The sequence below is a fragment of the Silurus meridionalis genome, chromosome 12 (assembly GCF_014805685.1).
Source record: "Silurus meridionalis isolate SWU-2019-XX chromosome 12, ASM1480568v1, whole genome shotgun sequence".
Lineage (NCBI taxonomy): Eukaryota > Metazoa > Chordata > Actinopteri > Siluriformes > Siluridae > Silurus > Silurus meridionalis.
In genome coordinates this window covers 24,336,437-24,350,077 of record NC_060895.1, presented here as the reverse complement: position 1 = coordinate 24,350,077, position 13,641 = coordinate 24,336,437, and the positions used below count along the sequence as shown (strand labels likewise).

At 37.3% G+C, this 13,641-nt stretch overlaps 1 protein-coding gene across 1 annotated transcript; it reads right to left on the bottom strand.

The window, feature by feature from the left end:
- Positions 1–1,301: 1,301 nt before the first annotated feature.
- Positions 1,302–8,451, bottom strand: xaf1 (XIAP associated factor 1). The gene is made up of 8 exons (XM_046863255.1): positions 8,297–8,451; positions 4,722–4,857; positions 4,538–4,594; positions 4,255–4,450; positions 3,533–3,582; positions 3,250–3,453; positions 1,525–1,603; positions 1,302–1,364 (listed from the first exon to the last, which is right to left on the bottom strand). Exons 1-7 carry the CDS (start codon positions 8,332–8,334, stop codon positions 1,544–1,546), a joined length of 741 nt encoding a protein of 246 aa, XP_046719211.1. The 5' UTR covers positions 8,335–8,451; the 3' UTR covers positions 1,302–1,364; positions 1,525–1,543.
- Between the last annotated feature and the right edge of the window lie 5,190 nt (positions 8,452–13,641).

Genomic DNA, 13,641 nt, shown 5'->3' with positions numbered 1-13,641 from the left:
CCACGCGGAGAACAGAAACATGGGCGCCGACCTGAATTCACGTGAAGCACTGATGATGTTCAGGCTCCTGGTGTAAACACCGAGTTGATTTAATCCGAATTCAACTCGTTTCTCTGTTCGGTTTGTAAAAGATTGATTTTACCTTATAACAACAACAATAATAATAATAATAATAATACTAATAAGAGTATTATTTGTTTAATAATGCTGAATAAACGCATTTTTCACTGCTGTTTATTCCCTCCGAATAGACACATTTCACTCCGCATTAAAGCTCCAAAAAAAAAGCGGAAAGGAATCCGGATTTATTGAACACTTGCACGAGCTTCATGAAGCATTAGAATGTAAACGACACGAACAGGAGCATGTTTTACACATTCAAGAGCAGCTGATGTTGGGATCAGGAGGAGTGTGTGTTGCTGGAGGTGGATCCAGGTCGAGATCATGAAGAGAAAGAAAATCCTCTCCTGCCGCATCTCCTCGTACTTCTGCCTACTTTTCTGTTACTCCCAATTCTATATCAAACATTTACTGACGCTGATACAATTTTATTCTGCCAACATTTTTATTAAAATATAGTGTCATTACTTTTACTACCAATGTATTTTTTACACATTTTTTTTTTACAAACAGTCTCTCCCAAGCCATTTAGATCTTCCTGAAGACAGAAATGTCCCAGTGCGTGGAAAACATCAGCATGGAATCTCCTTTAGTGACGGCTAGAGATTTTACCAGCAAATTCACATCAATGGTGGAAATGATCATATAAATGACCTATCTATCTATCTATCTATCTATCTATCTATCTATCTATCTATCTATCTATCTATCTATCTATCTATCTATCTATCTATCTATCTATCTATCTATCTATCTCTCTGTCTGTCTGTCTCTCTGTCTGTCTGTCCATTCAATCCAGATTTATAAAAATATCTATCTATCTATCTATCTATCTATCTATCTATCTATCTATATCTATCTATCTATCTATCTATCTATCTATCTATCTATCTATCTATCTATCTATCTATCTGTCTGTCTGTCTCTCTGTCTGTCTGTCTCTCTGTCTGTCCATTCAATCCAGATTTATAAAAATATCTATCTATCTATCTATCTATCTATCTATCTATCTATCTATCTATCTATCTATCTATCTATCTATCTATCTATCTATCTATCTATCCATCCATCCATCCATCCATCCATCCATCTAATTTTATATTTGGTGAAATTCCTCCGATGTAATAAAGCAAATAAAAGAAAATCATATATAATATTTTAAATATAATATTTGTGTTTTCGAGGAGTAAAAACTTTTGAAATCAGCTCTGATGTCGGCACTTGTGTTCTTGTAAGCGGTCAAGCTGTGATAATAAATAAATGAAAAACAACAACAATAATTGATCAATAATAATTAACAACAATAGTATAATAATTAACAACAACAATAATAATAATAATAATAATAATAATAATAATAATAATAGAATGAAAGTCTTTATTCGAGTGTATTTGGATACTCACCGTTTACAGTTTCTTCCCCTCACTTCTTCACATTTGCCCCACTAACCCGTTTCAGACTTTCGAAAATCCTGCACTTGCCCTTGAATGGTGAAAATCACTCCATTTAAACACATGCTACTTCTCCGTCTTGATAATATGGCAATCTGTAATCCATACACTCCGTACACACACCGTATACAATGCCCCCCACTAATATTGGCATCTGGCAAAAAAAAAGCCCTGAAACATTAAAGAGCCACCACCATATTAAACCATGTGCATGAGGTACTTTTTTTCACGAGGCTTCCTCTGTGTGTGTCCACCAAACCCACATCTGGATTTATTTCCAAAAAAAATCTCTTTTGAGTGTCAACAGTGTCTGGCAAGCTGAAGAGTTTGCAGTTTGGATGAGAGTACAGCATTTTTCTTACAACCCTTCCAAACAACCTGTAGTGGTGATTCAGGAGACATCAGATTGTAGTTTTGGAGACTTTTTTGGGCCCCAAAGATTTTCTGCAATTCTCCAGCTGTGATCCTTTGAGAATTCTGATCACTTGAACCAATGAATCCTCTTCATAATATTGAGACAATTGGGGTTGATTGTAAAAATTTTTAGTACACTTTAACTTCTTAATCATTGCCCTGGTGGTGGAAACAGGCATTTCTTATTCTATTTCTATTTCTTTTGCCATTTTTTGTGAAGCTCAACAACTTTTTGCTGCATATCGCAACATATTCTATTTTCTTACACAAAGTAATAAATGAATGAGAGAATTTGGAGGTTGTGTTTCCTCATATTTACACCACTGTGATACCGGAAGTGATGGTTGAATTTCCTGTTCCTAATCCAAATAATATCAATAGTAATATATCTATATATACACACCGGGGTCAGGGTCAGCCATGATACAGCACCCCTTGAGCACAGAGGGTTAAGGGCCTTCCTCAAGGGCCCAAGATTGCCATCTTGGCAATACCAGGGCTTGGACCACCAGATCAGTAACCCAACACCTTAACCTCTGTGCTACCACTCCCCGATGAAGATACAGACACGATTCACTCCTATTAATATTCAGTGTGATCTGATTTTAAATCAATTCAATACAAGCGGAAATTTTATTTGATCAATTAAATTGCTTTGGTTCAGACAGACGGCAAATCAACAATTTACTTAAGAGCCTTCTGACTTTTTACACGTGGCCCTTTCACAAACATGCCTTTCTAGTGCAAAAAAAAAAAAAAAAAAGATCAAATAAAAACAGAGGCTCTTTTCATGTTCTGTCTGCAGGAAGATGCAGCTCTACCTCTGCCATGTAAATCTGTATATAGCGGTGCTGAGAGAACACGCTCTGGAAACAGTTTCAAAATTTGATCTACATAGAAAATGATTGGTTTCTAAATAATAAATGTATAGAACATCTACAAATAATTATATATATTTTTTTAATAAATACATTTTTAATTATGCAAATACATCAAAAACTATACATTGAGATATAACTGCCAACTTGCACAATTTATTAAATCTATATAAAACTGTTTTTTTATTCATGAAATCATAGCATTTTTGTGGATTTTTTGACACATCTCGTTGTACCCCTGCCTACTTTTGAAATTTTACATCCAGAGGTTAAAAAATAAAGACAAGGTTCACAGTTTTCTTCGCTCCTGGGGTGCCAATATTAATGAAGGGCCATGCATTCGGGTGTATAACGCTAAATGCTGTGATACGTAGCATGTACATACCTCGTGCCATTGCAGTGTGCGTATCGGCAGAATGAGGTGACAATATGGACAGGTGCTGGTCTGATTCTCGTCCACCCAACCCTTTTTCTCATTCCTCTTCTTCTTCTGCAGATCCGACAGTGACAGAACCGTGTCTTCGGGCTCGGACTCAGCCCCCCGGATGTCAAGGTGATCTCTCCAATCTTCTGGCAAATCCTTATCAAGCTGTGTATAAAGGGCTGATTTTAATATCATGATGTAAATATAATTCCAGTAATGAAATATGATATAAAGAGAACCGAACCTGATCATCCTGCAGAGTGTTCACTGGCAGAGGCTTTACATTTTTATTATCTGATCATAATAAACAAAATAAACAGTGCTGTTACAGGTGAGCGTGATGCTTCATTCATGAACAGCTCAAGAACACACAATATGTCTCATGATATACAGAATATATATATATTTTTTTAACATCCCATTCTACATTTAATCTTCATTTGCTCTTTTAATAAGCTCCGCTCTTCTGGGAAGATGTTCCACTGGATTTTGTGAAGATTTGTGTGATATTTATTCAACCACAAGGCTATTAGTAAAGTCAGGTACTGATGTAGGTGAGGTGAGGAGGCCTGGGTTCAGTCAGCGTTCATAATCATCCCAAAAGGATTGGATCTCTAACGCAGGAGATCTTCTACTCAAACCCATGTACAGCATATCTTCATGAGCTTTTTGTGCTCAGGGATATTGTGATGCTGGAACAGGTTTGGGTCTCTTAGTTCAACTGAAGGGAAAGTTTTCTCCACATTTTGGTGGAGGAACCACATATGGTTAGTAAAGTCAGGTGTAGCAATACTTTTGGCCATATAGTGTATATTCGCTATAAGGTAAATAATGACGTTTATATTTCTCTCATACCTTTTTTGCATACGTCAGGACGCACCACACCTTCATCTGAGCTCACCGTAGGATTATTAGATTAGACACAGGACATGTACTACACTCCACAGACTAAAATCAGACACTCACGTTTAAAGCTGAAGTCTTCCTCAGAGCTGCAGATGTTCGCATGCTGGAGCTGATCTTTCAGCCTGACGTATTTCTTACAGTCCGGGCAGAGTTCTGTCCGACTCCCACAGGCCACCGTGTGCTCCTTCAGATCGCTCCAAGGGAGATCCATCTGACAATACTCGCAACTCTCAAGCCTCTTTGTGCATTCGTTTGCCTGAGACAGAAACAAACGTCGTAAATTTCAACCAAATATGTACTCATTGGACCGAGTGCACGAGTGTAAGATGAACAATGCGTTTACTTCATGATCTGCAAGCTTGCAGTTTTCCATCTTCATATTGCACTTCTTGCATTTGATCTGTGACGAATATTTGAGAAAACAAACAAATATGACAAACACGATGAGATTTAGCAGAGACAAACAACATAAGAACAATAATAAACAGAGAAAACATAAATATATTGATGGGTAAGGTGTTAGTGACCACAGTGTGCCGTTCCTTCCGATGTTCTTCGAGCTGATCCTTAGGCACCTGGTCATCACAGTCGGGGCAGAGACACAGGAAACGCTGGCAGTGAGCTTCATGCACAGGAAGATTCGTCTTCACCACCTCTTTATTGCTGTGGAGTGATGTGGATATTTAAACTGCAGTCTTACAGAAGCGAACCTGCTGATGTGTATTAGTCTGATCTACCTATCTACCTATCTACCTATCTATCTATCTATCTATCTATCTATCTATCTATCTATCTACCTGCCATGTCTGTCTGTCTGTCTGTCTGCCTGTCTGCATGTCTGCCTGCCTGCCTGTCTGTCTGTCTGTCTGTCTGCCTGTCTGCATGTCTGCCTGTCTGTATGTCTGTCTGCCTGCCTGTATGTCTGTCTGCCTGCCTGCCTGCCTGTCTGTCTGTCTGTCTGTCTGTCTGTCTGCCTGCTTGTCTGTCTGCCTGCCTGTCTGTCTGTCTATCTGTCTGCCTGGTCACACCAATGACAAAAAAGAAATAAACATGAAAAGAGTACAGACATAATAACAAATCTTTTGTTGCATCACTTTCATTCCATCAGTATAAAGTAATCAGCAGAGTTTAGCTTTTTTCTTTCTTACAGAACACATGCTTCCTTTTCCTTTCTTCTTACTGTTATTTAAATTCTTGTGTTAAATTTGTGTGTTTCAGGATGGAAATTTCTTTTATCTTTGAGAGGCTTTAGATAATTTCTCCAACTGAGCAAAATGAGCAAAAACTCGCACAGTTTCACTTGGATAATAAGCCATGATCAGATGTTTGAATTCTTAATCCTATGCAAATGACACTTCAAATCATAACCACCAGGTGACAATCGACAACAACATTTGTACAATTTGGTCACGGGTCAAAACTAATAACAAAATGATAGTTAATATTAATAAGAAGAAGAAGAAGGAGAAGAAATGAAACCAACAGATATCAATATTATAGATATAATAACATATTTGCTGCAGTTGCTATAGCTGATTACAATTCCTTTTAAATGTAGTTATTAGTTCTGATTTATGAATTTGTTTTTCTGTTACTTCAAAACGAATTAATGTTAAATTTTTTATTTTCATAACATACACATCATTTTGCATTTATTCTTACAGAGATTTGAGCCTCATAGAGTAAGAACAAATCATTACATTATCATTTTTAAATCGTAAATATCTACCATGTTTAATACCCTCAATGAGCCATAACATTAAAACCACAGGTGATTTGAAACCACATACCATCTACCTAAACATAGTTTCAGACCCTCTGCAATTACACTTATTCACTGCAGCAACACTGCATAATGGCAGTGTCCACTTTCAGTAGCAAAATTGGACTAGGAGTCCCAAATCTGTTCCAGAATGACTGTTTAAGAGCTGCAGTGGATCTCTTTGCTATAGAGCTCAAAACCGCAATCCTACTGGAAAAACAACCTACATCACCTACACACCTACCACAACCAAGATCTGGTAGAACATATTCCCAGAAGAGTGGAGGTTGATATAACTGCAAACGGGTTAAAATGTGGAATCTTATGCTCATGTGTCCACATACTGCTTTTTTTATTAAAATTGCTGCCCCCGTCATTGCAGCTCCATTAACAGCCCATTAACCTCTCCCTCTATACAGCCGAGATTCCACCTGCTTGGAAAGAAGCGGTTGTGCTTCCTCTTTATAAGGGCGGTGATCAGGCTGACCTGAATAATTACAGGCCAATTTCCATCTTACCATGTGTGTCTAAAATTCTGGAAAACCTTGTCAATAAACAACTAATCAATTATCTTAATGTGAACGGCATCATCTCCGGGGCACAGTCTGGCTTTCCATCAGGGTATGGTTGTGTTACAGCTACCACTAAAGTGCAAAATGACATTACATCTGCATTAGATAACGAACAAAACTGTGCTGCTATATTTATTGATCTTGCAAAAGCTTTTGACTCGGTGGACCACAACACACTTATTCACAGACTCCGCAGCATTGGTGTCACTGATCACTCACTTGTTTGGTTCTCAAATCATCTTTCTCAACATGTTCAATGTGTAAGATTTGAAAACCTTTTCTCCCATTCCCTCACGGTCACCAGGGGTGTCCCACAAGGCTCCATCCTTGATCCCACACTTTTCTCAATTTATATTAATAACATTCCCCAGGCAGTTGGTAATTCACTCATTTACTTATATGCCGATGATACAATCCTTTATGCCATAGGTCCCTCCCCTGATGCTGTTCAAGCTACCCTGCAACATAGCTTTCACCAACTACAGCAGTCTTTTACACAACTCAAACTCACTCTCAATACCTCCAAAACAAAAAGCATGTGGTTTTGCCGTAGAGGTACTACGCCTCCTCCTGCCCTTAACATCACCACCTGCAAGAGGGACATTTAAGAACAAGTCACTGCTTATAACTACTTGGACATCTGGTTGGAAACTTCACTTTCTTTCTCTATCCACATATCAAAGCTGCAATCTAAGGTCAAAACCAAGCTTGGTTTCTTTTACAAAAAAACGCTCTTCCTTTACCACTTCTGCCAAACGTATTCTTATTTAAATGACCATTCTACCCATGTTAGATTATGGAGACACTATATATAGGGTTGCTTGTAAGTCCACCCTATCAAAACTTGATGCTCTTTACCATTCTGCTATCAGGTTTGGTTCACGTTCATTTATAAGACCCTTCTCGGCCATTCACCTCCTTACTTAGGTCACTTGCTCCAGCTAAAGCCTGTCACATATAACACCCGGTCCTCACTTCATTTTCAATTAAGCATTCCTAAAACCAACTCTGCGTTTGGTCTCGCATCTTTTCAATCTGCTGCCGCTCGCGACTGGAATGCTTTACAAAATACCCTCAAACTGGATAAATTCATTCCAATTTCAAAATGTAAAAATATGATATTATATTTGTTCACGGATATATGCAGTTGTTTTTCTACATAATTTTGTTTTAAAATGTATTTATGTAATTGTTAATTTTGTATGTATTTGTTTAATGTTTTGTATTTATTTTAGCCCTACTTCCCTTTCCCTAAGTGGTTATTCCACTTGTCAGGCCGCCATTGTAAATAAGAACCTGTTCTTAATGACTTGCCTGTAAACTGTACACAATATTAAGAAGGTGGTTTTATTGTTATGGCTGATTGGTGTTTGTATGAAAGAATGAATAAATGCTAAGCAGTACTATAGTGCTTACAAATGAATATTAAAATGAAATAGAATTTATTGTTGACCTAAATTTCCCCAAATCACTTTCACTTTCATTTCACACTCACATGCTGATCTTCTCACTCAGAGCTTCACTATGTTTATGTTTATGTTTACTGGTGAGATGTTTGTCGGGGTTAAAAAAAATAAAAAAACAAGGTTTATAAATAAATAAATAAATAAATAAATAAACCTGTTACAGTTTTCCTTCTTTAATTTCACCTCGCATGGCAGCATTCATGAGAAAACAGACAAACATAATATAATCTGTGAAATATCCATAATCTACATTACATGATATACTTTATATCCATGGATGTAAAGATCATCTTGACACTCACCAGTGGACACAAATGTCCAGCTCCTCTGCAGTGTCCATGTCTCCTGAGCGTCTCACTTGTAGAACAGAAGAACAGCAAACGACGCCTAGTTTCGTTTCGTGTGTCAGTTTAACTACGCGCGCATGCGCACTTTCACTTTCCGCACCGAGCAGTTTATAAGCGCTTACATATGCTGTTTGAGGAAGTGCAGGACTGCATAAGGAGAAAGAGGTTGGAGAAACAGGGATGTGAGGAACAGTGTTGTGGAAAGTTACTTTTAAAATATTGAGTTACTCCCCAAAAAAGGAACTAATTGCGTTACTTACCTTTATGGAAAGTAATGCGTCACGTTACTTTTGCGTTACTTGTTCATACCTGTTTAAGGCTTGATCTCTTTCAGGACTTACAGGTGTAACAGGTGAGAAGTTCTTGTACTAGTGTTTAATGCAGAAATGCATTAAAACAGTGTAATATAGATAAATGGCATTATCAAGTTATATTAGGGCAAAAGACATGTCTTAAACATTTAAAATATCCAATAAGTTGATACTAGAGAACAAACAAACATCACCCATTAAACATAAATCTGTCAGCTTTAAAATGGACAAGAATTCACATGGCCGAAACAAGTGTATGATCATTCCAATAGATCAAATCTCTTTTTTTCTATTGAATGTCCTCAAAAACAAAATGTGTTTTATGCAAAAAAAAAAAAAAAGAAGTCTAGATCACGTCTCCAATGCAAAATAAATATTGTCTTAATGTAATGTTATGGAATTGTCTTAATACTGATTTCACAGTAATGCAGAAGAAGAAGTCATTGTCATGATCTTTGCTTTCAGGAGACTGCAGTGGCTCTTTCTGTGGTATCTCCATGGTGAGAGCACGACTCTGTGCTGCCAGAATCATCCTGATGTTGTCTTTTCATCCCTCAGCCTCCGCAGCTTGAATTTTGTCAGGGTTACTGCAGCAAGCAAAGTTTCATCACTGTCAAGGATGGAGCTAAACCGTGTCTTGATAGCCTGCAAGAGAATTTTAGACATGTTACACAGTGTATAAACTACTAGACATGCATTTATACCAGAATACTTACATTTATGTCAGGAAAAAAAGTAGAATTAAAGTTAAGAACAGATACATAGTGTATCTATAGAACATACCTTTCGCTGTCATCTCATAAAACTGTGTGCAATTCCGTAAATATGACCTCGTCCTCGTCTACATCATTCTCTGCTTCATCATCAGCTTAAAACATTCTGAACGCTTTTACAAAGTTCACGCTTTTATCTGTGACCGTGGCAGTTTATCTTCTCACAAAGAGCAAATAAGCTGTGAATTTGGTTTATCTCCACCATTGTACGTGCGTCTCCCACGAAATCTTCTGCAGGCGATTGCAGATTTTTGGCGATGCAGAGTAACAGGATCGATCCAGTGTACAGTAATGGCCAAAAAACGTTTATTCTGAGCAGTCCATAGATCTGCAGTGATGGGAACATACTGCAAGTCAGCAAAAGTTTTCTTTAGTTCTGTCTCCATTTCCATATATGCCTTGTCCAAAAAGGACAAAATTGTAATGTAATGTTTTGCCTGCCATCTCCGCTTCTGACCAGCTTCTGTTCCCGCGGCTCGCACGTATGAGTGCGCGATTCTACGTGACTACGTTCATTTTAATTCTGTATTTGATTTTTTTCATGCAAAATAATTTTACTGAAAAGTAACTCGCATTTCTTTTTCAAAAAAGTAACTCAGATATTAATGTGTACATTTATAAAGTAACGCGCTACTTTACTCGTTACTCCAGAAAAAGTCATATTATTACGTAACGCACGTTACTTGTAACGTGTTACCCAGAACACTGGGGAAGCTGGAGGAGAAGTTGGAAACTGAGGAAGAAGAAAAGGATTCGTAGCGATTGGCCAGGCAGAGGAACCGAGCTGGGAAGGATGTGCCGCAAGTTAGAGCAATAAAGGATGGAGAGGGAAATGTGTTGACTAGTGAGGAGAGTGTGTTGAGAAGATGGAGGGAGTAATTTGAGCAGCTGATGAATGAGAAAAATGAGAGAGAGAAGGTTGGATGGTGTGGAGATGGTGAAGCAGGAAGTGGATATGATTAGTAAGGAGGAAGTGATGGCACCAGAGATGGCACCAGATGACATATTGTAGAAGCATGGAGATGTTTAGGAGAGATGCAGTGGAGTTTTTAACCAGATTGTTTAACAAGATTCTGGAAGGTGAGAAGATGCCTGAGGAATGGAGAAAGAGTGTGCTGGTACTCATCTTTAAGAATAAGGGAGATGTGCAGACCTGCAGTAACTACAGTGGAATTAAGTTGATCAGTCACACCATGAAGTGAAGAAGGAGTTCAGGTACCTGTGCAACAGTGCAAAGTAATGGAGAGTGTGTTAGAGAAGTGAAGAAAAGAGTGCAGGCAGGGTGGAGTGGGTGGAGAAGAGTGATAGCAGGAGTGATTTGTGATAGAAGAGTATCTGTGAGAGTGAAAGGGAAAGTTTATAGGACTGTGGTGAGACCTGAGATGTTGTATGGATTAGAGACAGTGGCATTGAGTAAAAGACAGGAGGTGGAGCTGGAGGTAGCAGAGCTGAAGATGTTGAGATGTTCATGGGGAGTGACGACGATGGACAGGATTAGAAATGAGTTTATTAGAGGGACAGCGCATGTAGGACGTTTTGGAGACAAGGTGAGGGAGCAGAGATTGAGATATTTATATATATTTATATTATAAGTGTTCAGCAACTACTTTCTGAAATGATCTGAGCTGAAAGTTGGCTCTTAGTGACCATAATCATAAAAATAAATAAATAAATAAATAAATAAATAAATAAATAAATAAATAAATAAAGCTATTTGAAAAAATCTTTGGAAAAATAATGACCATGTCTTTCTTTAGATAGATAGATAGATAGATAGATAGATAGATAGATAGATAGATAGATAGATAGATAGATAGATAGATAGATAGATAGATAGATAGATAGATAGAGCGAGAGAGAGAGAGAGAGAGAGATCACTTTAGAGGTCACTGAGTAGTTGTATTTATTTGTTAAACTCTACTGTACAGTAAATTGGATTGTTTGTGAATGTACCTTAAATTTCACTTGTGGGAAACAGAAAGAATAAAAAACAGATCTAGTTTCTTTTCGTGATTAATTATCAGTGTTTATAGAAGAAGAAGAAGCTTCACTATGTTTCACTTTCCACACAAAATAAACGTTGTGTTACGTCATATTTACGTAGCAGCAGCGGTGCTGAGAGAACGCGCTCGAGAAACAGTTTAGCGACGAGAAATTAATCTACATATCAAATTATTGGTCACTTTTGAAATAATAAAATTAAAGCACTTTTACTAATAAATATACATAAATAAGTCATTTTTACTGATGCAAATATGTTCAAATCTATTTTTTTCAATTGATGGTTTACATGGTTACATTTTATGCCGGTGCAAATCAGTGAATCTTACCATCCCTAATATATATAAACTTGGACCCTCGGGCTGAGGTTGGCCCTTGGTGAACTTTAATAGGAAAAAATTATTTTGAGAAAAGGAAAAAAGTAAAAAAAAAAACGGACCAGCTTCATCTCTCTCATTGGAGGCCACTGAGCATCTGTATTAGATGTTGAGCTTCATTGTACAATAAATTGGATTGTTTCTGACCATGTTACAAGAAATGTAAAAGAAATGAACATTATTAATCTGCGTGACTGCATTAGTTCCACAGATTCCACAGTCATGTTTTCTCTTTCTTACGTTTTAAATCTAAAAAAATCATAAATGAGTGGAATTACGCCAGCTTTTATTTTGGTATTATAAACTATATATGTTATATAATAATTAAATATTATGTACAATATTTACTTACTTTCAAACTAAAACTCTCCAGAATGCTTAAACTTTGTAATATGGTAGTTACAGTAGAGCTGCATTTGTGTACATAACATTTTTTTATGCTCGTGTACAACATCTGCAGCTACAGGCTACTTTCTCAGAGAGTGTATCTGAGCCCCGAACACTGTCAGGAAGACTATTCCAGAGTTTAGGAGCTAAATGTGAGAATGTTCTACCACCTTTAGACATTGATTAGTCAAAGCCACCTTACCCACACTGCATACACTTTATGTTCATCCTGGATGATGATTATTTGTCAGATAGAGTCTTATAAAAACAAGTTTATCTGAGAATAAAAAAGAAAAAAAGAAAAAATATATTTATACCAAAATAATTACAGAACTCATATGAGAATGTAGTTTATTTGATTGCTGTGTTATAAACTACAATTGTCTGAATTTTCTGATCGTGAAGTCACTTTTTACTACTGCTTCCTCAATACACAATATAAATTGTGTGTTTTACTGCCTTTGTCCACTAGGGGTCTATATTGTTTCACCACCTGTGTTTAATCTCCATGTGTGCATCAATTTTTACCATCGTGTGGACGACTATTAGTTTCTTATCTAAATTCATTTATATAACTGCAAATCAACCCAAATTTCCTCCTCATTTTATCCTGTAATGAATTATGGTCTCTGCTGATATGACTCCGCCCATCACAGAGCCTCTGACTAGTTTAATGAAGCTCTAAAATCAATAATACAATGGTGACATACAGTGCTTTCGGTTTACGGACCAGGATGGTCTTTTATACACAATGTAAATGTCTTTATACTCTTTTTAGGGTCATCGATATGCCCGTAAATTGTATTTATGGCCATTCCGATAAACAAATAAACTGCACCATTGCACAATTGGATGTTGGGGGGAGGACGAGCTGATTTAATAGGCTGATTTGTTTCCTAATTTGGCTGAACCTGGGTCTTTTACAATGACCAGATGGCCAAGGCGCTAAATTACACCGAGGTGTGAACGTGTGTGAAATGTGTTTGCATGGTGGCCATTTAGGGTGTTTTCCCATCTCATTATAAAGCTGTTACTACGCTTGTAAGAGAGAGTGTTTTCATCATTTCTACACAAATATTTCAAAGCAATAACATCCACCGACGTTCCATTAAAATATATGATATGATCCGACCTGCATTTCAAACACGAATGTCACAATTTAATGTTGCATCACTAGAAGTCAGGGCTAGCAAACAAAACCATGCCAACAGAGCAGCCTTTTCTTTCTTTCCAATAAAGTGAAAATATGAGCCATTAATCCAGAATCGCACAGAGATTTGGATCTAGACTTCAAGCCTCCTCATTTATTCCTATCGTAAGCTTTTGCTTGGACTTGACTTATTCGATGAATGATGTACACAATTGTACAGGACGTCTTCGGATGCAGGAGCATGACATTTTCCCTTTACTTCAACTGGGAGACCCAAAAATGTTCCAGCATGATGATGCCC